This window comes from Stegostoma tigrinum, chromosome 8 (assembly GCF_030684315.1).
Source record: "Stegostoma tigrinum isolate sSteTig4 chromosome 8, sSteTig4.hap1, whole genome shotgun sequence".
Classification (NCBI taxonomy): domain Eukaryota; kingdom Metazoa; phylum Chordata; class Chondrichthyes; order Orectolobiformes; family Stegostomatidae; genus Stegostoma; species Stegostoma tigrinum.
The window spans coordinates 50,296,623-50,320,099 of record NC_081361.1 but is presented as its reverse complement, the minus strand read 5'-3'; the positions used below and the strand labels follow the sequence as shown (position 1 = coordinate 50,320,099).

At 39.4% G+C, this 23,477-nt stretch overlaps 1 protein-coding gene across 2 annotated transcripts in view; it reads right to left on the bottom strand.

Annotated features, from left to right (window-relative positions):
* The window catches only part of pde4ba (phosphodiesterase 4B, cAMP-specific a), a 504,383-nt gene that overhangs the window by 384,466 nt on the left and 96,440 nt on the right, over positions 1–23,477 (bottom strand). Inside the window, exons 2-3 of one of the 2 annotated variants that reach the window (XM_059647868.1) lie at positions 19,932–20,111; positions 16,035–16,159 (exon numbers count right to left, since the gene is read on the bottom strand). In XM_059647868.1, the coding sequence (XP_059503851.1) occupies positions 16,035–16,076 (42 nt within the window). In that variant the 5' untranslated portion in view covers positions 16,077–16,159; positions 19,932–20,111. The remainder of the gene's footprint in view (positions 1–16,034; positions 16,160–19,931; positions 20,112–23,477) is intronic. The other variant, XM_048539254.2, reaches the window with a different exon arrangement.

Here is a 23,477-nt window from a genome sequence, read left to right as displayed (position 1 = left end):
ATCCAGCCCCAGTCAACTTTTGAACGTTCTTGCTGAATGCCATCAAAATTGGAAACAGGAACAGAAAAACTAGAGTTAATGGCTCAGGTCAGGTGAGTTCTGAGGAAGGGTCACTGGACCCGAAACATTAACTCTGAATTAGCTTCACAGATGCTGCCAGATCTGCTGAACCTTTCCAGCAGCTTCTATTTTTGCTTCTGATTTACAACATTCACAGTTCTTTCGGTTGTTAACCATCAAAATTGGCAGTCCTCGAATTTAGAACTCTGACCGAGAGTAGACATCAATAAGAAAGGCAAACCCTGTGGTCCATTAATCAATGGAAGAGGTTTTCTTCTGATCAAAGAGGTCTGGCACCTTGCCTATTTATTAATATTATTATTACCGTAATGTAAAATACCGTAATAATATTATTATTATCGTAATGGGTACCTCCATTTGAAGACACCTTCCTAGCTTCTGACCGTTTCTTGTAGTCCAGTTCAGTTTCTGGTCAATGGTAACTTCCAGGTTGGTTACTGTGGGAGGGCAGGGTTCAGTGATGGTAACGCCATTCTATCAATATCAGATGGCTAGATTCTCTTTGTTGGAGAGAATCATTTCCTGGAACTTGTAATGGCTGCAATTTTACTCATCATTTGTCAATCTATGTAAATGGACATGGGTTGCTCCACTGCTTAAGTGTTGTGATTGGTTCTAAATATTTTTGCAATCAGCAAACGTCCCCATTTCTGATTTTACAATGGAGGGAAGTCATAATGAAGGAGCTGTAAATGGATGGGCCTAGGACACAAACTTGAGCTACTCTTGCGGTAATATCTTGTGACTGACCACCAGCAGCCACAACCACCTGCCTAGATATGAATCCAACCAGTGGAATGTTCTCCTCATAAAGCCCATTGACTTCCTTTTTGCTAGGGGCTCTTTGAAGCCACACTCTGTGATATACTGCCCTGATATTGTGGTAGTTACTCCTACCTTACCTTTGGAGTTCAGCTCTTTTTGTTCATTTTTGGGCCAAAGCTATGATGAAGTCAGGAGCTGAACAGAACCTGGCAGAACCCGAATTGAGCATCAGTGGGCAGGTTATTTCTTTGCAAGTGGGATTGTTAAAAACCTTGTAATCCAAGCAACTGTCCTCGTATTCCAGAAAATAGGAATTCAATTTTTAGCAAAATTTTGAAAACATGACTGTGAAACTGATGGATTCTCACATGATGATAAAATTAGATATAGGCAAGAAAGAGATATATTAATAGATTTTAATGGGGAAAACATGTTTCAAAGACAAATCGGTAACTCTATTATGGACTGCGTCATATAAGGAACCTTCTTTCACAGGAATTTCTACTTAGCTCACTAGGGGGCACTGTCATAACATCTATGGCTTTAATGTCTGAGAAGCCAGTTGTACATACTGTTCTTGCAACCCAAACTAAAAGTGATTTTGTGATGTATTATGATAACATATGGTTATAAATTTAGGTAATGAGAGTGTTGTTCCCAACCTTGTGGGCTGCAATTCTAGTGGCTAGGTTCATGTCTGCTGCTTGGATAAAACATTCAAATCTGGTTCACTGTTACCCTGCAAAATATTCTGGCAGTGATGTCATAGCTGAAAGTTTATTTCCTTCAGAGGCACTTTAGTTTCCTCAAGTTGTGTCAGAAAGTATATCCTTTTGATCCTTCCATTCCCACATGTATGTTTTTGGATGACCTCATTATTTCATGAGGTTTAATTTCAGACAGTAAAGTTGATAGTGCTGCTTTAGTAGCATTTCTTCAAATCAGCTGAACTGAACGCATCAACAGCCTACTACTAAATCCTGGCATATGTGGTGCCAAGGATATCAAATGATCAGATTTTAAAGATTTATCCACAATTGGAAGACAGTTGAATAATTTCTCCAAACTTGCAAAAATCAGAAGTATCTGATCTCACAGTCAAATAGTTATCAAATACCAATGTGACTAATCTTAAATGGTGTACCTTTTTTCAGCAAACATTCTTCTGAGATCGAGGAAATTGGCCTCATTTTGAGTCAAGTTATATTTTGACCATTGATATTTGGCTTCTGAGCTGGTTGAGGTTCTTCAGTGTTCTGCAGAATTCTAAAAGGGAAGCTCACATTTCTATTGAGCAGCAACATGTATTGGTTTCTGGCTGTAATACCTGTTTCACATTGGATTGTTCACTGTATTTTAAGAGCACTCTCAGCATTTTTTTTTAGAATCCCTACAGTGTGGAAACAGGCTGTTTGAGCCAACAAGTCCACACTGAACTTCAGAGCATCCCATCCAGGCCCATCCCCCTGTAACCCACCTAACCTACACACTCCTGAACACTGCAGGCAATTTAGCATGGCCAATCCACCTAGCCTCCACATCTTTGGACTGTGGGAGGAAACCAGAGCACCTGGAGGAAACCCACACAGACACAGGAAGAATGTGCAAACTCCATGCAGACAGTCACCCGAGGGTGGAATTGAACCTGGGTCCCTGATGCTGTAAGGCAGCAGTGCTAACCACTGAGCCACCGGGCTGTCCCCTAAAGTCTTCTGATTTAGAATGATGTTCTACCTCTGCTATGCAGTCCTCTGTTAAATGGGTGTATTTTCATAATCCTCAGCCAAACTATTTTCCAGAAAAGTCATAGCCACACCGGTGTCCAACTTGAAATCAGATAATAAACATTAATCTATATGATATGTACCATTTCTCATTTAGAAGAGCCATCTAATGCCCCCAAGAAGACTGATTTGTGTATTCCAAAAGTGACGTATCATCTCATACTGATTTGGCCTCGTGAAGAATTGTCTTAGTATTCCGGGCACTCTTCCAAGATGCTTACAAATCTGAGGTTCAACGGCTGTGCAACTGTCAATAATGAACATTATTTGGAAATGTCTTGTTCTTTTGAACAAAAAACTTCATATCTTGAATAATAACTTGTAACATTCAAAGATATGAAGATACTTTATGTTGGTTTATCATGTAATATTTAAAAATTTTTGTACCTTAGAAAGTCAAAAAAGTCTGAGGGGTTTCTTGAGCCAGATTGACTTTCTGTTCTCATCACTCTCGCACTACTTTGAGGTTTCAGCTGCTATATTATCTAGATAGTGCCTTCCTATAGGAGATCTACTTTCAATTGTAACATATTTGAAAGATGAACCAGAATTCCAATGAAATTTTGTCACAAATTAGTTCAGGTTCTAAATCACCATAATCAACAAATTCTTGCAATGTGCAAAGTTCACCTGGAATCTGTATTTTCTATTAAATCTGGCCATCACATTACGTGAATAGTGCTCAATGTAAAGCAATTATCAAATGCAGTTATCAAAGGCCTCTGACTCTTTTAGGTTATGTTTTAAAACATGGACTACCAGATCTGGACAGTATAGAAATGCATTCACTTTATCTTCCCTTTGCTTCTTCTGTAATCCTGAAGTAATTCTATATCACAAGAATTCTCTTTCATATTTCAGCGTGAAGAATTTCAGAATTTAAATCTGCATGGATTTCTTTCTCCCTTGTCATCATAACTTAAGAACATAAGAAATAGGAGCAGGAGTAGGCCAACTAGCCCCTAATGTCTGCTCCACCATTCAATAAAATCAGGGCTGATCTTTTTATGGACTCAGCTCCACTAACCTGCCAGCTCATGATAACCCTTAATTCCCTTACTGTTCAAAGCTCTATCTTTGCCTTAAAAATATTCAACAAGGTAGCCTCAACTGTTTCAGGAAGGAATTCCTTCTGGGCAAGGAATTCCATAGATTCAGAACCCTTTGGATGAAGAAGTTCCTTCTCAACTCAGTCCTAAATCTGCCTCCCTTATTTTAGGGCTACTCCCCCTAGTTTAGTTTCATCCACCAGTGGAAACAACTTCCAAGCTTCTATCTTATCTACCTTCACAATTTTATATGTTTCTATTAGATTCCCCCACACCATTCTTCTGAATTCCAAATGAGCACAGTCCCAGTCTACTCAGTCTCCCTGCATAAGTCAACCCTGTCAACTCTGGAATCAATCTAGTGAATCTCCCCCGCACCCCCTCCAGTGCCAGTACATCCTTTCTCAAGTAACGAGACCAAAGCTACGCATCGTACTCCAAGTGTGGCCTCTCTAGCACCCTATACAGCTGCAACATAAACTCCTTATTTTTGGACTCCATCCCTCTAGCAATGAAGGACAATATTCTATTTGCTTTCTTAATTACCTGCTGCACCTGCAAACCAACTTTTTGTGATTCACGAACCAAGGACACCCAGGTCCCTTTGTACAGCAGCGTTCTGCAATTTTTCACCAGTTATATAGTGGTCTATTTGATTGTTATTCTTACCAGAATGGATGACCTTAAATTCACCAACTCCATCTGCCAGACTCATGCCCATTCACTTAACCTATTTATATCCCTTTGCAGACTTCCAGTCTCCTTTGCACATGTTGCGTTCCCACTGATCTTAGTGTCATTTGTGAACTTTGACACACTACACTTGGTCCCCAACTCCAAATCGTCCAAGTAAATTATAAATAATTGCCATCCCAACACTGATCTAGAAAAACATTCATTTATTATAATTAATTATCTGTGTTTCTCTAATTTAAATGGTTCATTTGAAAGCTGTTGCAGGACTTTAAATCTTTTGTTGACTTAGTTGTTTTTACTATTTAATGTTTTAAATTGTAACTTGGTTGAATCATGTTAAAAATTTTCTCCTTCAACAAGTTTTTGAAATATTACAATTATTTTCTATAATTACTGGATTGTGAGGATGAATGGGTAATAAAGCTTCATGGTTTTGATATTTGTAACTTCTACCTTACTTCACTTTTCTTTAATTCCTGTTAATTAAAGTTGAAAAACTTTTAAAAAGTTTCAGAATTATTCTTCTACATGGCAAAATAAATTATTTTCAGCAATTTGATGATAATCGAAAATCCTAAGGAAGAGGAAAGAGTATTTTGCACTGATGCCCTGAGTGGTGTATGTATCCTTAATAACAGTACAGATGATTCATGCTCTATCTACTCCTTCTCTGTGCGTAATTTTACATTTTAAAAAATGGCATTATGCTGTTATCAACACAGAAAAAAATTACCAAATAAAAAATTACTTTTCCCTTCAAAACACCGACTCACAATAAACTCTTCTCCTCCCATCAAATAATGATCATGAAAAAATTGAATTGTATAGCCTTGTTAACGATCTTGCGAGCAAGTGCCCTTATTTTGCATGGTTTTTTTTCAGAATAATTTTAAATGAATATGACAATGCTTATTTAAGTCTTCATTTAAAGTTTTTCAGCTTAGACTCATTCTTTAAAAGTAAGTATTTTCACTCTTACTCTATGGGACTTAACTTACATTGGATGTCTGATGATGGCTGATCTATCCTGAATTTATGATTTGGATTTTTCTCCATAAAGCCATGTACTATTCAAGTTTCTTTCAATACCTTTCCCCATTCCTGGCTGTCTTAAAAAAACTTTTATCGCCAGACTTGATTGTGTTTAAAGTATCAGCGCTACTGCTCCCTCGCCTGCTGACTTTGTAGAAGCTGATAGGCTGAGCAAAGATCCCGTCAGTTTTCAGACTTTTTTTCCCCATTGTTCTCATTTGAAAGCCAGCACAGACGTGATGGGCAAAATGGTCTCCCAATAGGCTGTAACCATTTTACAATTCCATTACACTACATGATCCTAATGAATAACAGACAGAAAAATGGAAATTCTGCCAGGTTTCCAAACCTCATCTCTATCATTATTTGCATGCAGCTGTGGATTGTGCAAGCAAGGAAAAGTCCTAGTTGGTTGCTGAGGCAGCAGTGGAAAAATATGGCACATTTTCCCACTGCAGTCCTACCCAATAATTCTGAGACTGCAAGTGAAATATTCTGCCATTTTCAACAAGAGGAATTTGAACATGTATGTTCATTTTCAATTTATTTCAACATCCCTTGCTAGAAATGTGTTAGAGTTTTCTTAAAAAATGTTTCCATCACTAGTAATGCAAACCTGAAGACATGATCTTACTCATCCCAAAAGGATTCAAGCCTATTTTTAACTTCTGGTCACCCAGCTGCACTGTCTCAAAATTTTCCATGTTAAGGGCAGTGTAAAAGCATCTGCACTGCTCTAGAGTTGTTGAATTTGTTAGATAAGTTCACAGAACTAGATCAATGCACAAAATTTTAAAATTCCACCCATTTTCAGAGGAAATAAAATGATATTGATGGTGGTTCCATAGAAAAATTCCAGGAATCCCACAGCTGAATTAAGAACATTAAGAATGGCAGCACAAGTAAGCCATTTGATCCCATAGATCTGCCCCAACATTCAGTAACATCATGGTCAATCCGTCCCAGGTTTCAATTCCTATTTTGTGCAAGCTGCTCTGGGCCCTCAACTCACTGATACTTCAAGAATCTAGCAATGTTCTCTTTAAATGCTTCCAGGATCCAGCCTCAATAATTTTCTAGGATATAAAATTTTAGACATTCAACACGCTGTTGGAGAAGAAATCACTCTAGATACATCTTAAATGAGGCTATCATGCCTGTCTCTACCATCTCCTCTGGCAACGCGGTCCAGGCACCCACCACCCTCAGCGTAAAGAACTTTCCATGCATATCTCCCTTAAACTTTTCCCCTCTCACCTTGAAATCGTGACCCCTAGTATAATTGAGTCCCCTACTCTGGGAAAAAACTTCTTGCTATCTACCCTGTCTATATATCTCATGATTTTGTCTACCTCAATCACGTCCCCCCTCAACCTCTTTCTAATGTAAATAATCCTAATCTACTCAACCTCTCTTCATAGCTAGCACCCTCCATACTCCTCTGCACCCTTTCCAAAGCATCCACATCCTTTTAACAATGTGGTGACCAGAACTGTACTCAGTATTCTAGATGTGGTCAAACCAAAGTCCTATACAACTGTAACATGACCTGCCAACTCTTGTACTCAATACTCCATCCGATGAATGAAAGTATGCCATATGCCTTCTTGACCACTCTATCGACCTGCATTGTCTCCTTCAGGGTACAATGGACCTGAACACCCAGATCTCTCTGTACATCAATTTTCCCCATTCCTTTTCCATTTACCGGATAGTTCGCTATTGAATGGGATCTTCCAAAATGCGTCACCTCGCATTTGCCCGGATTGAACTCCATCTGCCATTTCTCCGCCAAACTCTCCAATCTATCTATATTCTGCTGCATTCTCCCACATTCCCCTTCACTATTTGCTACTCCACCACTCTTAGTGTCATTCTTGATAAGTTGGCCCCTTCATCCTCAGAATCAGTCCAGCAAATCTCTTTTGAACTGCCTTCAATGCCAGTGTATCCTTTCTTAAATAAGGTCAACTTTCCAAGTGCAGACTCACCAACACCCTGTACAGTTGCTACTAGACTTCAGTTTTTAAACTCCAATCCACACGTAACAAAGGTGAAAATTCCATGGGCTTTTTAGTTACTTGTGGCACAAACATGTTAACATTTTGTGTTTCATGCTGAAGAACATCCATAAAACCTCTAGGCAGCATTTTTTGGAGTCTCTTCATTTAACTAATATTCTGCCTTTCAGGATTCTTCCCAGTGAAGTGCATTACCTCACTTTCTTACATTAAACTCCATTTGCCAATTTTGAGCCTACTCATACAACCTATTGATAACTGCTTACAGATGTTTTACATCCTCATCACAACATACTCTCCCATCTGTTATTGTATTGTCAACAAATTTAGACAAATTACACTATGTCCCCTCCCCCAAACTATTAATACAAACAGTAAATAACTGAAGCTCCAGAACTGTTCCTTGTTGCACTTCATTTGTTATGCTGTTTCAATCTCCCAAAGAGCTATTAGTCCCGATTCTCTGCCTTGTTTGCGCTAACCAATCTTCAATTCATACCAGTACATTATCCCCAGTACTGAGAGATCATACTTTGTGAAAAAACCTTTAATGTGGTAGCATATCAAATGCCTTCTGGAAATCCAAATACATTACATCTACCCTTTTATCAATTCTGCTTGTTATATCCTCAAAGAACCTGAACACATTTGTCAAACATGATTTCGCTTTCACAAAACTGAGTCGACACTTTGATTGCATAAAGCTTTTCTAAACATTCTGCTATTTCTTTCAGAATAATGAATTCCAGCATTTTTCCAAAGATGGTAGGCTAATTGGCACAGTTTCCTGCTTTCTGACTCTATCTGTTCTAAAACAGGAGTGTCACCTTAATGGTTTTCCAATCTGCTGGAATCCTCCAGGGAATTCAGTGGGTTCTGTAATATTTGGACCCACATCTCCACTATCTCTACAACCATCTTCCTTAATCATAACTAGATTAGAAGGCTGTGGTTAAAGGCAGCCAAGGTGAGAATCCAATCCAAAACACAGCAAAGTGACAAAAACTCATCTATCCTTTTACAAAATTATGCAAATGTTCAGGTAAAGAGACCTAAGCTTTGACTTTTTATATCACATTTTGGTTCTAATTCCTGCTGTGTTCTTCTATGTATACTTTCTGCTCCTTTCTTGTTACAGTTTGATTGGGATTTGCCTCTTCGCTAACTTGTACCCCTGCTCTCATTTTAACCTTCAATTAAAACCTCCTCTTCACTAATTAGTTTAAAGCTCTATCTATAACACTAGTTGTACAATTTGACAGGACACTGGTCCAGGTGTGGTTCAAATGAAGCCTCTCCTAATGGAATATCTCTCCCTCTCCAGCGCACTAATCAGAAACCATTTTTCCCAGACCAATCCTTGAGCCGTGGATCTACCTCGCTAAACTTATTTAACTGAATGCTAATTTGCATATGGCTCAGGAAGTAATTTGGAGATTATCATCTTTGCACTTCTTATTTTAGCCCTGAGCTGCTCATAATTCCTCAGTAGAACCTCCCTCCTAGTCGTCTTACTGGTCATTGGAACCTACATGGACCACAACTCAATCCTTCCCCTCCTACTCCAAATTCCTCTCCAGGCCAGAATTTGGCTACAGTACATTTTCTTCCTTCCTCCAAATCATTTATATTGTAGCCTGTTATGATCCCAGCATCCCAGGGAGATATGCGTGGAAAGTTCTTTACACAGAGGGTGGTGGGTGCCTGGAACACATTGCCAGTGGAGGTGGTAGACGCAGACACGTTAGCGTCTTTTAAGATATATTTGGACAGGTACATGGATGGGCAGGGAGCAAACGGACACAGACTGTTAGAAAATAGATGACAGGTTAGACAGAGGATCTTGATCGGCGCAGGCTTGGAGGGCTGAAGGGCCTGTTCCTGTGCTGTAGGTTTCTTTGTTCTTTGTTTGTTCATCCCAGCACTGCTGCCATGGAACCCTACTAGTCACAGGTCACCAAGCTGAAAAAAACTGTTCATTCAGAGTCACTGTATCCTGCCCATGAGACGATTGCCTATCTATGCCAATACGTTAATTCTCAGCACCGCAAAATCTTGTTTTATGCCTTAACTTTTTGTTAACTTGTCAAATCTAGCAGTTCTCCTCTACCTACTCTCATTGAAACTTCCTCAAAAAAACTCTAAAATTAATCAGCAACAACTTCCCTTCCATGAAGCTACAACAACTCTGCTTGATTAGATTATAATTTTACAAATGTGCTGCTCTTATTTCCTGAATAACTGATTCTAATACTTTTCCTAAAATACATGTTAGGCTAATTGGCCTATAGTTACCCTTTTATTTTCCTTCCGCCTTTTTTGGGATATCATATTGGTAATTTTTTAATTCCCTGGTACTTCTCCAGAATTCACTGATGTTTGAAAAATTACAACCAATGCACCCACTTTCTCTGCAGACATCTCTTTTAGGATTTTAGGATACAAGCCATCAAGGCCAGGGGAATTAGTTATCTTTAGCTCCATTAGTTTGCCAAATAATATTTCTTAGTGATGGCAATGCTACTTAATTCCTTTCCCATATTCCTTAATAAAGGCTGATGGAAAATACCTGGTTAACTCCTCTGCCATTTTCTGTTTCCCCATAACCATTGCCCCAGATTTATTTTCTAAGGGGCCTATGTTCACTTTGATTTCTCTCTGACCTTTTTATAACGTTTAAAGGAGCTCTTATTGCCAGTTTTATGTTTCTCATTAGTTTGCCCTCATGGTTTTTTTTTCTGTCTGTGTTATGTTTTTAGCCCTCCTTTGAATTTATCCCAGTTTTCAGGACTATTATCTGCCTTTTGCCTCCATATACATTTTTTCTTTCAAGTTAATACTTCTATTTAACTTCCTTGGTTAGCTATGCTTTGTTTATCTCTCTCTTAGAACCTTTCCACCTTACTCAGAAATATTTTTGCTGAAGGTCATGAATTATCTCCTTAAATCTCTATGTCTACTTGCTTACTGTCATTCCTGCTAATCTATTGTTCACTTCGCCAACTCCATCCTCATTTCATTATAATTTCATTTATTTAACACAGTTGTTTCCAACCCAAATTTTTTACACTCAAACTGCATATTATGTTCTTTCATGTTAGGATCACTACATCCTAGGGGATCTTTTGCATCTAATGCACCCAATTCATTCAAAATCCAGTCATATTTTCTTTTAATACTTTATGCAAATTTAAGAAAATGACATTTATTTTTACCCGTATCTATCCAGCCTGTTTCATGCAATTATAATATTTTGTGAATTACAACACAAACATTCTACATCCTACTGAAAACCATAAAGAAATTAACAGAGATTTTATTCTTAAACCCATGTAAACATCTAAGGCTGGTCTAACTGGTGGCCCTGATTTTCACATTCTGGATGATCTTCATCACAGTCAGAAACAGATCCATGTTGTGCTTGAAGGAACCCAATAAATTTGCACTGACTGCAAGAGGTTGCAGCCTGTTCCAGAGGTCCATTATCGTCTGGGGGAAAAGTCCCTTTTAAATTAAATCGAGATCTAGCTTATTTTTACACAGTTTGAAAATGTTCTTTACCACTGCACCCTGGCTTTCCCTATTTTTCGAGAAAGGAAAACATTGTAAATTAGAACAGGTTAAATGCTTAGAATATTTTAATCTCAAATTAGATCACCCCCAAGTCCACAGTTCTAACAGGTGGACTCTCTTAGCTTATTTTGATAAACAAGTAACCTTACTTAACCCTGCGGAGATGATTAACCACCTCTATTACCCCTCAATTGGAAAGGTTCACTTTTTAACCATTTCACCCCACCCCCAATCTTTCAACTTATGCCCCTTAATGTGTCATCCTCAATAATTTACCTTGATAAATTTTAATAATCCCCTTCAGATCTGTCAACTTTCAAATAGACAACTTCAAATACTCTCTTCCAAACAAAATAATCTCTCCTCCCACAATACATTGTTATAACTTAAGCTTCTGATAATTAAAAATTGCCTTTATTATCCCTGCAAAACGATAACACTCATTTAGGTACATATGCCTTCCCTTCCAGCTAACGCATCTTCCTACATGTCCAAATGTAATAAAATCATATGATTCAGCATACTGGGGTCAATACTGCAAGCACCGCTGACTTGTCTCGCTGGTTTAGAATATACATTCATTTTCAATGTTCATTCTGCTGTATTCAAGGGTCTTGTTATATCTGTGTTCAACTGCAGTTTGAAGGTGCGGCCAATCAGCTATGGAGAAAGGCAGCAAATATTTCAGTAACTATTTCTTCATTAGCTGTGGATCATCAATGTAACAAAATTCTAACGTATAATGCTGGTTTCATGGATGGAAATTCAGCTGTATTTGCATTGATCTTATTCAAAGAATCACACAATAGGTGTACAATGATGGAATGGCCTTATAGTTAAAGCAGACATACTGGGGTGGGGTAGCATTCTTCTCTGTTAGAGCATGAAGCGTATTATGAAGTTTCCTATTGACTACTCACTGGGCAACATTGTAATTCAGAACAACGGGAGCTTGAATTTGCTATTTCTTGATCCTAAAATCCAATGGGAACATTGTATCAGTTGTTGTTTTTTGACTTAGCAATGCCTTGTTATCTGACAAACAACTTCTGGCCCTAGGAAAGATTCTGAGCTTAAAAACATGTATGGTGTCAATGACTGATTGTCATGGGCTCTAGCCTTAGGATATTCTGCAAAAGCTTGCTTGTCAGTTTGAAGGAATTTAAACTTACATAGGTATGATTTAGCAGAGTCTCCTACAAATATATGCCTTTCTAGAATTCACTGTCAGCATAAATGTTGGCATTGATGAATTTTGTGTAAAAAATGATGCAATTATGCTTTGAATGAAGGCAGGCTCGGTTCTGTCGAGCACTGAGATTTAGATGTATTTTTTATTTGTAGTGTGCGAAAAAGCAGCAGCACAAGTTCTTAAGGCTACAGAATTAACAGAATTCCAGGGCTTATCTCAAAAGATACACAATATGAACGTCTAGGACACAAAGATCACAATCCAGGAACGTAGGATAACATGGTATGTATAAAACCTTAATATGACCTCAGATGAAGTATCAGTGTTCAAACTCGAAGGCAGCCTAGGAGAATCCAGACAAAGGCTCCGGTTATACAGTGACCCAGAGTTCCGGCTAAGCATTTTGAGGACATGGTACAAATCCCACCATTACAGCTGGTGGATTTTAAATTCAATCAATAAAAATCTGCAATATGGAGCTAGTCATCAGTGTTATTGCTAATTGTAGTAAACGAGTTATTACAAATGTCCTTCAGGGAAGGCTATCTGAAAAATAACTTCTGCAACCATTTTTAGTCTGTTTTACATGCAATTCCAGATCCTTAGGCACAGGTTTGACTGGTAAATGCCCTCTGAAACAGATTAGCAAGCCATTTCATTCAAAAGCAAATGGGCATGTGTGCATAGATAACCATATGTTGGTCTTGACAGTAGCACCAACATCCTATGAAAACATGAAGAAAAATGAAGTCTGAAAGGTCTTAGCAGTATGTCTTCTCCTACCATGTGTTGTAAATAGTCTCATCGAGATGAACATAGACCTCGCTTTACTCCAATGATTGCTAGAGGTATGGGCTTAGAGGCAAGCAGCAGTAACTGCCAGAAGTGAAAGCCCAAAACACTAAAGCACTAGCAGATGAGCCTCAGGGCTAGCCCGGTGATCAAAACACAGAAGGCAAAATGCCAAAACCTATGCTCAGCATATCAGGTGACACGGACAAGAGAGTATAGACTTCAAACTTCAAACTAGGCACCAACCTATGGAGCAGTGAAGCCCGTACAAAAGCTAAGAACCACAGAAGGCTTTCAGAAGAGAATGGTATGCAACATGTAAGAAGAAAAGAAAAATTCAGATCGGCTATCAATGAATAAAATATCTAAGGACAGATGTGTTCTACATTTGTTTACAACTGAAGAGGAACACAGAAGTATTGTACGTCACTCTTATCTGCTACACATTTTTTAAAAATTAGACTGCATGTGTAGTTTTAAATATTCTTCTATCAGCAGATTCTGAAGATGTTCAAACTGATTCAGTTGCTGAGAATCACTCGTCACTGCAAACATTCCAGCCGTAGAACTGCAAGGAGGTAATGTGGAACTCCATTTGTCTCAGAGCAAAAAGTTAAGGACGCGTGTGGTGAGAAAGATAAAGTATGTGTGTGAGAGAGAGAGAGAGAGAGAGAGGAGAGAAGACAGAGAGAGACTGGGGGTAGAGGCTAAAGAAGGCAGCCAGAGGGCATCCCAGTCCTTGGTTGTTTCTTCAGCATGCAGTCACAGGCTGTCCATTCATCAGAGGCTGAAAGGATGCATCTTACTTTTTTCAGGTGGCATTGTCTATGAATTTCCTGATGTTTCTTTTAAAGGAGAATCACCCTTTCTGGAAGAAGACAGAGGTAAATATTCAACTACAGTGAGATGCAGAAATTCCTCTGAACAGAAGGCCCTGCCATCACAGGGAAGCAGAAGCAACTCTTCATACTGGTTGCATCTCCAATGAAAGCAAGTGAAGCTTCAAAAATTATCAGCTTCAGAAATATCCACAATATCTGAAATGTTTGACTTGGGGAGTTAAGGAGACGTCTTCAATTCTGCAAGGATGTGGTCTCTTAATTCCAATGTATGTTCATGAACAGTGAATTTTCAGGCAGAGTGATGGATGCCCCATTTTCACTGGCAGCAGTTAATTGTATGCAACCCTTCTTTACTTTGATGCACAAGAGAGCAACATGAATTGGACACATTGAGAAAAATCTCAATCAGCTCATCAAGAGGAATCTTAATAACCACAAAAAGCTATTAAGAAAAACTATCAAGATACAAAGAGGCCATTCTCTTCAAACTTGATCAAGGCTAGTCCTGACCACACAGATCTTTAAGACATTGAAGCTGAAGAATAAAAGGCTGTGGTGAATTTTGAAAAATCATCAAGAGGCAGCCTAGGTTCATATACAATTGCATTTTGCAAACAGTAGCAGCAGTGTGTACAGAGTGTTGATGTTGAAAGGAGTGAATGCTTGTGGATGTGGTGGTAATGAAGCAGGCTGCTTTGCTCTAGGTGATGTCAAGCTTCTTGTGCATTGTTGTTGGAGTTGCACCATCCAGGCAAGCAGAGAGTATTCCAACACAATCCGGACAAATGCTTTGTAGATGGTGGGCAGGATTTGAGGAGTCAGCAGAAGCATTACTTGCTGCAGTATCTCTAGCCGCCAAAATGCTCTCGTAGCTACTGTATTTATATGGGAAGTTCAGAAGAGTTTCTGTAATTATTGATGGTGGCGGATTCAGTGATGGTAAAGCCATAGAATGTCAAGGGGTAGTGGTTAGATTGTCTCTTAATGGACATGGTCATTGCCTGGCATTTGTAAGGTGTGAATAATACTTGCCAATTGTCAGTCTAAGCCTGGATATTGTCCAGATCTTGATGCACTAGAATATGGAATGCCTCAGCGTCTGAGGAGTTGTGAATGTTATTGAACATTGTGCAATCATCAGTAAGCATCTCCACTTCTGACCTCATGATGATGGCAAGGTCATCGATATAGCTGCTGAAGATGGTTGGGCCTAGGATACTAATGAGGAATTCCTGCAGAAATGTCCTGGAGCTGAGATATCAGACCTCCAACAGCCACAACATTCTGCTATGTGCTAGGTAAGGGTTCCAACCAGCAGGCAGGCACACAATCATAACAGAATAAATCAACTGCAAGGTGCACTGTAGAAATTCACCAAGACTTCAGACACAATCTTCCAAACCTACAACTTCCACTATCCAGAATAACAAAGGCAGCAGATAAACAGGATCACCATCACTTCCAAGTAAATGCAATCGCATGACAACAATTCCAGTATTCAAGAAAATAGCTCCCACTTTATTCTCAAAAAGGCAACGAGGGACAGGCAATGAATTCTGACCTTGTCAGAAACACCTACATCCAATGAATGATTAAACAAAATTACTTGGATTGGAGTAAGTTTTAACAGGCAAATGTTGGCGGGAAAATTATGCATTTTTAATCTGAGAATGCATTAACTACTATTAACCAAATACACGTGTTTTCAGCATAGATTATAGTGTACTCTTAGGACAAATGATCTGACCCTGTATTTAACCCAAAATTAATTTCTTATCACAAAACTCCCTCTAAGCTTTTAGGTCTTCATGATCCAAACCATTGGAGCTGCTTTCAAATGAGAGAGTGGTGGTTACTTAACCTGAGGGTCCCCATGACTCAGGTGAGAGGAGAAGTTGAGAAGGAGAGTACTTCATGGTAATCTCGGTTGAGCAATTGAACTCAAATTGTTGGTGTCATGTTGCATTGCAAACAAGCCCATCCAATCAACTGAGGTAACCAACCCCATGTTAAAATTAATTATCAAGTAGTAATCACATCAGAACTTCACAGAATATACATAAAACTGGTACTTCAGAATCAAAGAATTACTAATAAATATTTTTAGTTTAATACAAACATCCCTCTAAAACCTCTCTTTTTATGAGAAAAAGTCTAAGCCTAAATTATTATATTGAAAATACAATTATCTCAGGTTATTGACTTACATCTTCTGTGGTCACTGCCAGGACGCTTCTACTTTTCTTCATTGTTAAAACGATTATGATCAATGGTTCCAGCAGCAGTGTCTCAGAGAAACAGATAGCCAGTTCCTTACAAGCTCGTGTATCTCCTAAATTAGAGCACAACAAATATATTAGAGTACAAAGGCTACAGTCAGAAACAAAGACTTGTAAAATTGCAATGCTGACTGGAGTCAGCCCAAAAAAACACATAAAGCAAGTACTAAGAAAAAATATCTAACATAGTTCAGTAATAAGAAACCAAGCAATAAACTGTTAGCAGCTGGTGCATTCTAGTTAAAAACAGTTTCAAGATTCCTATTATATAATTACCTGCTTTCTGCTACTTCAAAAATCAAGCACTATGAGAGCTATTTACACATATCATTTGTTCAAAATTAAATTCTAGCTGGTTGTTAACTAGAAAAGAGAAGAATGACCTTGTCAGTAATTTTCTTGCATTACTTTCATAAGTTTTTTATTCATTTGTGGAATGTGGGCATCACTGGTTGGCCAGCATTTATTGCCTTTCCCTAGCTGCCTTCTTGACATGCTGCAATCCACCTGCTGTGGGTTGACCCACAATATCATTAGGGAGGGAATTCCAGGATTCTGACCCAGCAACAGTGAAGGAACGATGATATATTTCCAAGTCAGGATGGTGAGTGGTTTGGAGGGGAACTTGAAGGTGGTGGTGTTCCTATATATCTGCTGCCCTTGTCCTTCTACATCGAAATGGTCATGGGTTTGGAAGGTGCTGACTGAGAAACTTTGGTGAATTTCTGTTGCGCATCTTGTAGTTAGTACACACTGCTGCTAACTGACCGTTGGTAGCGGAGGGAGTGGATGCTTGTGTGTGTAGTGCCAATCAAGCAGGCTGCTTTGTCCTGGATGGTATCAAGCTTCGAGTATTATTGGGGCTGCACTCTCCTGGCAAGTGGGGAGTATTCCAACACACTCCTGGCCTGTATCTTGTAGTTGGTGGATAGGTTTTGGGGAGTCAGGTGGTGAGTTACTCACCACAGTATTCATAGTCTCTGACCTGCAATTGTACCCACTGTGTTTATTGTGGTGAGGATGTTTCCTGTAACAACAACAGTCATATAAACCTTGCTGCAGACTGATTGCAACCACTGTGTTTATGTGGTGAGTTGAGTTGAGTTTCTGGTCAATAATAATCCCCAAAATGTTGATAGTCGGGGATTCAATCATGGTTACACCTTTAAATGTCATGGGGCAGTGGTTAGATTGCCTCTTATTGGTGATGGCTATAGCCTGGCATTTGCATGGCATGAATGTCAGCCCACGTTTGAATATTGTCCAGATCTTGTTACATTTGAACACGAAATGCTTAAGTATCTGACGAGTCATAAATGGTGCTGAACATTGCACAATCATCAGCAAACATCACCACTTCTGACCTTATTATGGAGGGAAGGTCATTGATGAAGCAGCTGAAGATGGTTGGGCCTAGTACACTACCCTGAGGAAACCCTGTAGAGATCCCTGGAGCTGAAATGACTGATCTCTAATAACCACAACAATTTTCCTATGTGTTGAGTATGACTCCAACCATTAGAGAGTTTTCCCCCTTAAACCCATTGATTCCAGTTTAGATCAGGCTCCTAAATGCCACACTTGGTCAAATGTAGCCTTGATATCAAGGAATTGAGCTCTTTTGTCCACATTTGAACCAAGGCTGTAATGAGATCAGGAGCTGAGTGGCCCTGGCTGAACCCAAACTGGGCATCACTGAGCAGGTTATTGCTGAGCAGGTGCTGCTTGATACCACTGTTGATGACATCTTCCATCAGTTTGCTCATGATTGACAGTAGATTGATGGGGCGGTAATTGGCCAGGCTGGATTTGTCCTGCTTTTTAAGTGCAGGACATACCTGGGCAATTATCCACATTGTCAAGTAGATGCCGGTGTTGTAACTGAATTGGAACAGTTTGGCGAGGGGAGGAGCAAGTTCTGGACCATAAGTCATCATATTATTGTCAGAATATTGTCGGGGCCATAGCCTTTGCAGAATCCACTGTCTCCAACCATTTCTTGACATCACGTGGAAAGAATCAAATTAGCTGAAGACTGGTATCTGTAATGCTGGGGACCACTGGAGGAGGCCAAGGTGGATCATTCACTTGGCACTTCTGGCTGAGGATTCCTGCAAAAGCTTCAGCTTTATCTTTTGCACTGATATGCTGGGCTCTTCCATCATTGAGGATGGGGGTATTTGTGGAGCCTCCTCCAGTTAGTTGTTTATTTGTCCACCACCATACATGACATGATGTGGCAGGACAATTTAGCTTAGATCTGATCCGTTAGTTGCTGGATCTCTCTGCTCTCTCTGTTACTTGTTGCTTATGTTGTTTGGCATGCAAGTAGTCCCGTTTGGTGGCGTCACCAGGTTGACACCTCATCTTCAAGTATGCCTGGTATTGCTCTGGCATGCCTTCCTGCACTCTCCATTGAACCAGGGTTGTTTCCCTGGCTTCATGATAATAGTTGAACGGGGGATATGCTGAGCCATGAGCTTACAGATTGGAATGGAGTACAATTCAGCTGCTGTTGATGGCCCACAGTGTCTCATGGATGCCCAGTCTTGAGTTGCTAGATGTGTTCAAAGTCTGTTCCACTTAACATGGACACAGTGCCACGCAACACAATGGTAGTTATTCTCAATGTGAAGGTGGGATTTCTATTCACAAAGGCTGTGCAGTGGTTGCTCTTACTGATATAGTCATGGACAGATGTATCTGCAGCCGACAGATTCGTAACGATGAGGTCAAGTGTGTTTTTTTCCTTCTTGTTGGTTCCCATACCGTTGCTGAGCCACTCTTTTAGTGGTGGACATTGAAATGCCCTGCCCAGAGTATATTTTGTGCCTTTCCCATCCTCAGTGCTTTCTCCAAGTATCGTTCAACATGGAAGAGTTGTAAACAGCAAGAGGTTTCCTTGCATATGTTTAAACAGAAGCCACAAGACTTTGTGCAGTCCAGAGTCAATACTGAGGATTCACTGAGCAACTCCCTCCCAACTGTATTCCACTGTGCCACTATCTCTGCTGGGATTGTCTTGTTGGTAGGACAGGACATACCCAAGGATGGTGTTGTGGTGTCTGGGATATCATCTGTAAGGTATGATTCTGTGAGTCTGACCATGGTGAGCTGTTGCTTAACTAACCTGTGAGACAGCTTTCCCAATTTTGGCACCAGCCCCCAGATGTTAGTGAGAAGGACTTTGCAGTGTCAAAAGGGCTATATCTGCCATTATCTTTTTGTGCGCCTAGGTCAATGCCAGGTGATCCATCCAGTTTCATTTCATAACTCTGAAGTACGTTTTGGAATATTTTGGAGAAGATTTAAGGATGTTCTCTTTTTTGCACTTCCAATTTTAACTTATAGCATCCTTTTCTCTGGCTGTTCACACATTTAATATTCAAACTAATAATTAACCCTTCTTCTGGCACATTCTTGCCAGGAATTCAAAAAAAACTACAGCAGGAAAGCTGGTAATCAGCCAGCAAGTTAGGTACACCAGTAGCTGGACATGCCAACTCATTTCCATGGTCCCTTTAGAGTTATATATATTCATCTAAGCAGCAGTGCTTTGTGCCCACCTAGGAGTAACATAGAGCCTAAAGACTAATAAAGCCAATACAATTTCTGGTTTAGCTCAAGAAGTACAAAATATATAATCCAAGAGATAATAAGGTCACACACTAAAATCTTAATTATTTCATTTGGTATATGGTGTATTATTGGTCAGAACAGCAAGGGAAGGAAATTGAGGTTTTACATGGAGTACAATCCAGATTCAAATTTGAGCATGGTCAGTCATGAGAAATTCCAAATAGAATGAAAGGTGTGAACTCTTACGTCTCTTATTGAAAATAGAACAAGGTCTTGGGTTAGGCCTTTCCTAGAAGGCGTGTTGCAATATTTGAGGCTCTTCCACCATTGCCGATGGCTTATCAGTTTTCCTAGCGCAACATCAACTGGATATTCCTTGAGACCACTGGCAAGTGTTCACATCAAGATGGAGGTCCCATAGAGAGCCTGAATACAAAATAACATTTGACATTGAAAAATGAGCCATTTATTGTATACTTCCCTCCTGCAATCGATCTTCCAGAATGCATCACCTTGCATTTGACCTGATTAAACTCCCTCTTTCATTTTTCTACCCAAATCTCCAGCCTATCTATATCCTGCTGTATCCTTTGGTGATCCTCTTCACTATCCACAGCTCCCCAATCTTTATTGTTCCCCACAAACTTATTAATCAGGCCATCTAACTCTCCTCCAAATCATTTATATATTACAAACAACAGGGGTCCCAGCATTGATCCCTGCGGCACACCACTGGTCACAGATCTCCAATCAGAAAAACACCATTCCACTATTACTCTGATTTTTTTATGCTAAGCCAGTTCTGTACCGATCTTACCAATTCACTGTAGATCATATGTGACTTCACCTTTTGTATCAACCTGCCCGGAGGTTTGCAGTTCTGGTCACCACTCTATAAGAAGAATGTGAAGGCTTTGCGGAAAGTGTAAAAAGAGATTCACCAGGATGTGGCCTGATTGGAGTTCATCACCAACAGGAGAGATTGGATGAGCTTGGATTTTTTTGCTAGACTTTCAGAAGCTAGGGGGTGACCTGATAAAAGTATGTAAAATTATAAGCAAAATAGATAGGGTGGATAATCTGTTCTGAGGAAGGGTCACTGGACCCGAAAGTTAACTGCATTTTTTCTTCACAGATGCTGCCAGACCCACGGAGCTTTTCTAGCAACTTCTGTTTTTGTTCCTGATTTACAGCATCTGCAGTTCTTTTGGTTTTTATTTGGATAATGAGAGTGTTCTTCTCAGAAGGAAATGTTAAATACTAAGGGGCATAGGTTCAAGGTTAGAGGGGAAAGTTTAAATGAGATATGAGAGGCTAGTTTTTACAGAGGGTGATAGGGGAGGTAGCAGAAGTAGATATAATAGCAATGTTTAAGTGGCATTAGACAGACACGTGAACAGGCAGGGAATAGAAGGATATGGACCATGTGCAGGTAGGTGAGATTAATTAGAATGGTATCATGGTTGGCACAGACATGCTAGGCTGAATAGCCTACTCCTGTACTGTACTGTTCTATGTTCTATATTCTATGTGGTACAGACTTTGTAATCTTTGTATATATACAGGGATGTATATATACATCCCTGCTGTATATATAAATATTCCTAAATTCGACTTTTCAGGACACATCCTAAAAGTAATTACTAGATATTTAAACAAATGCAGTTGCAGCCATGAAACTCCTGGTATAGAATGTTAAAGTTTTATTCAAAGTGCCATTGAAATAATTTTGATTGGATTTATTATTGTCAATGTACCAAGATAGTGAAAAGTATTACTTTGCATGCTAACCAGACAAATCATACCTTATGTGTTACAGCTGCAGAGAAGATGCAGAGAAAGATCAACTCTGATATACAAGAAGTCCTTTCATAAATCTGATGACAGCAGGAAAGAAGCTGTTCTTGAATCTGTTGGTGTTTTCAAACTTTTGCTTCTTCTGTCCAATGGAAGAAGGTGGAAGAGAGTATAAGTGGAAGGAGAGGGCCTTTGATTATGTTGGCTGCTTTCCTGAGGCAGTGGAAAGTACAAACAGAGTCAGTGGAAGGGTCTCGACCTGAAACGTCGACTTTCCTGCTCGGCCTGCTGTATTCATCCAGCTTTACACCGTGTTATCTCAAGGAAGGAAGGTTGGGTTTTGTGATGGACTGGGTTGTGTTCACAACTTCATAACATCTTGTGGTCTTAGTGCAAATTAATATGAAAAGAATGGTATGAAATTCCCAATAGGCCAATAAACTCCATTGAGCCATTGGTGCAAACATATATATCATGAATACATCCTGACCTCACAAACCTCCTAAGATCAATAAATATTCTGAGTAAGATACAGATTCTGCAAATGAAATAGATTAAGTGAGTGGACAAAAAAAATGGCAAATTAACAAGCTACAGCAAGTAATTACAAAGGGAAATGGATTTTTGGCCTCTATGGCTTACAATATAAGGGGATGGAGTATAAACGTAGGGATGTTTTGCTCTAACTGTTTAGGATATCGGTTGATCTAAACCTATAGTATCATGTATAATTTTGGCTCCTTATTCAGAGCTGGATAAACTTGTAATTAGAGGCAGTTTGGAGAAGATTCATTAGGCTGATTTCTGAAATGAAAAGATTGTTTTATGAAGGAAAGTTGAGCAATTTGGGCCTGTATTCATAGGAATTTAAAACAAAAGGACAGGTGATCTTATTGAAGCATATCAATTCTGAAATGATATTATCCCTGATGGGGAACTAAATACAAGAGACAGAGTAGAGTCACTGATTATGTAGTCTAAGGTCAGCTTTGGGCTGTCTTATGGGTGTAGTTAGCTTCTCTTACATGATCATGCAGTTCTGAGCACATTGCAAATGCATTCGTGAGTAGCCCAGAGTGTCTTGTGATGGGGGCAAGTAGGAAATCCTATCCCCCTCCTCCCCACCTTAAGCATCTTCAGGGTTCAAATCTCCTACTGACACACTTAGACAGCACATGGACAGCCTACCATTTTCTGCAAGCCAGAACTATCACTTGGCCTCTCAAAGTTGATGCCTGCACATAAACATTCTGCCCCTTCTGTGTTTCTGTTGTCAGCATATCTTACTTCTTTTCATCTCCCTGGAAGCATTGTCAGCATACCAACACTACATGGATTGCAATGCTCCAAGGCGGTGACTTCTCACACCTTGTCGAGGGCAACTAGTGATAGCTAACAATTGCTGGCCTAGCTAGCAACACCCACATCTCACAACTAAACAAATTTGCCTGTAAAGCTTGCAGTAGTATCATTTCCGTTAGCAACAAAAGCAGTGATAATACCTAAATGTCTATGCAGAAAAAAATCAGAAGGATGACTAGAATAATTCCACTTTTCCAACCTAGTAATTCAGTTTGGCTTCTTTCTGAAATATTTTAATTTTCATTTCATGACATCACTTTATGGACAGACAAGTTAATGTCCTCACCTGTAATTCTGCTAATTTTACCTTTTCTCAACCTCTGTTGTCTGAACAATTACGATATGCAAAGATTGACACTGTTCCAGCTCTATTTTGCAGCTACACCAAACTATTTCAGGTCCCTGCTGCTGACCAATTCTCTTCTTGCCAAACAATAACTATATCCAGTTATAGAAATATATCCACTTCCCAGTAATCAAACCCACACTTATGGAACTAAAAGGAAAATACTGTTGATACCTCAAATCTGAAATGAAACAGAAAATGATGAAAACAAAATCAGAAAGCAGCATCTGAAAAGGCAAAAGCTAACCTGAAATAATGGGCTGAATCTTGAGTTTTTTTTTGGCTAA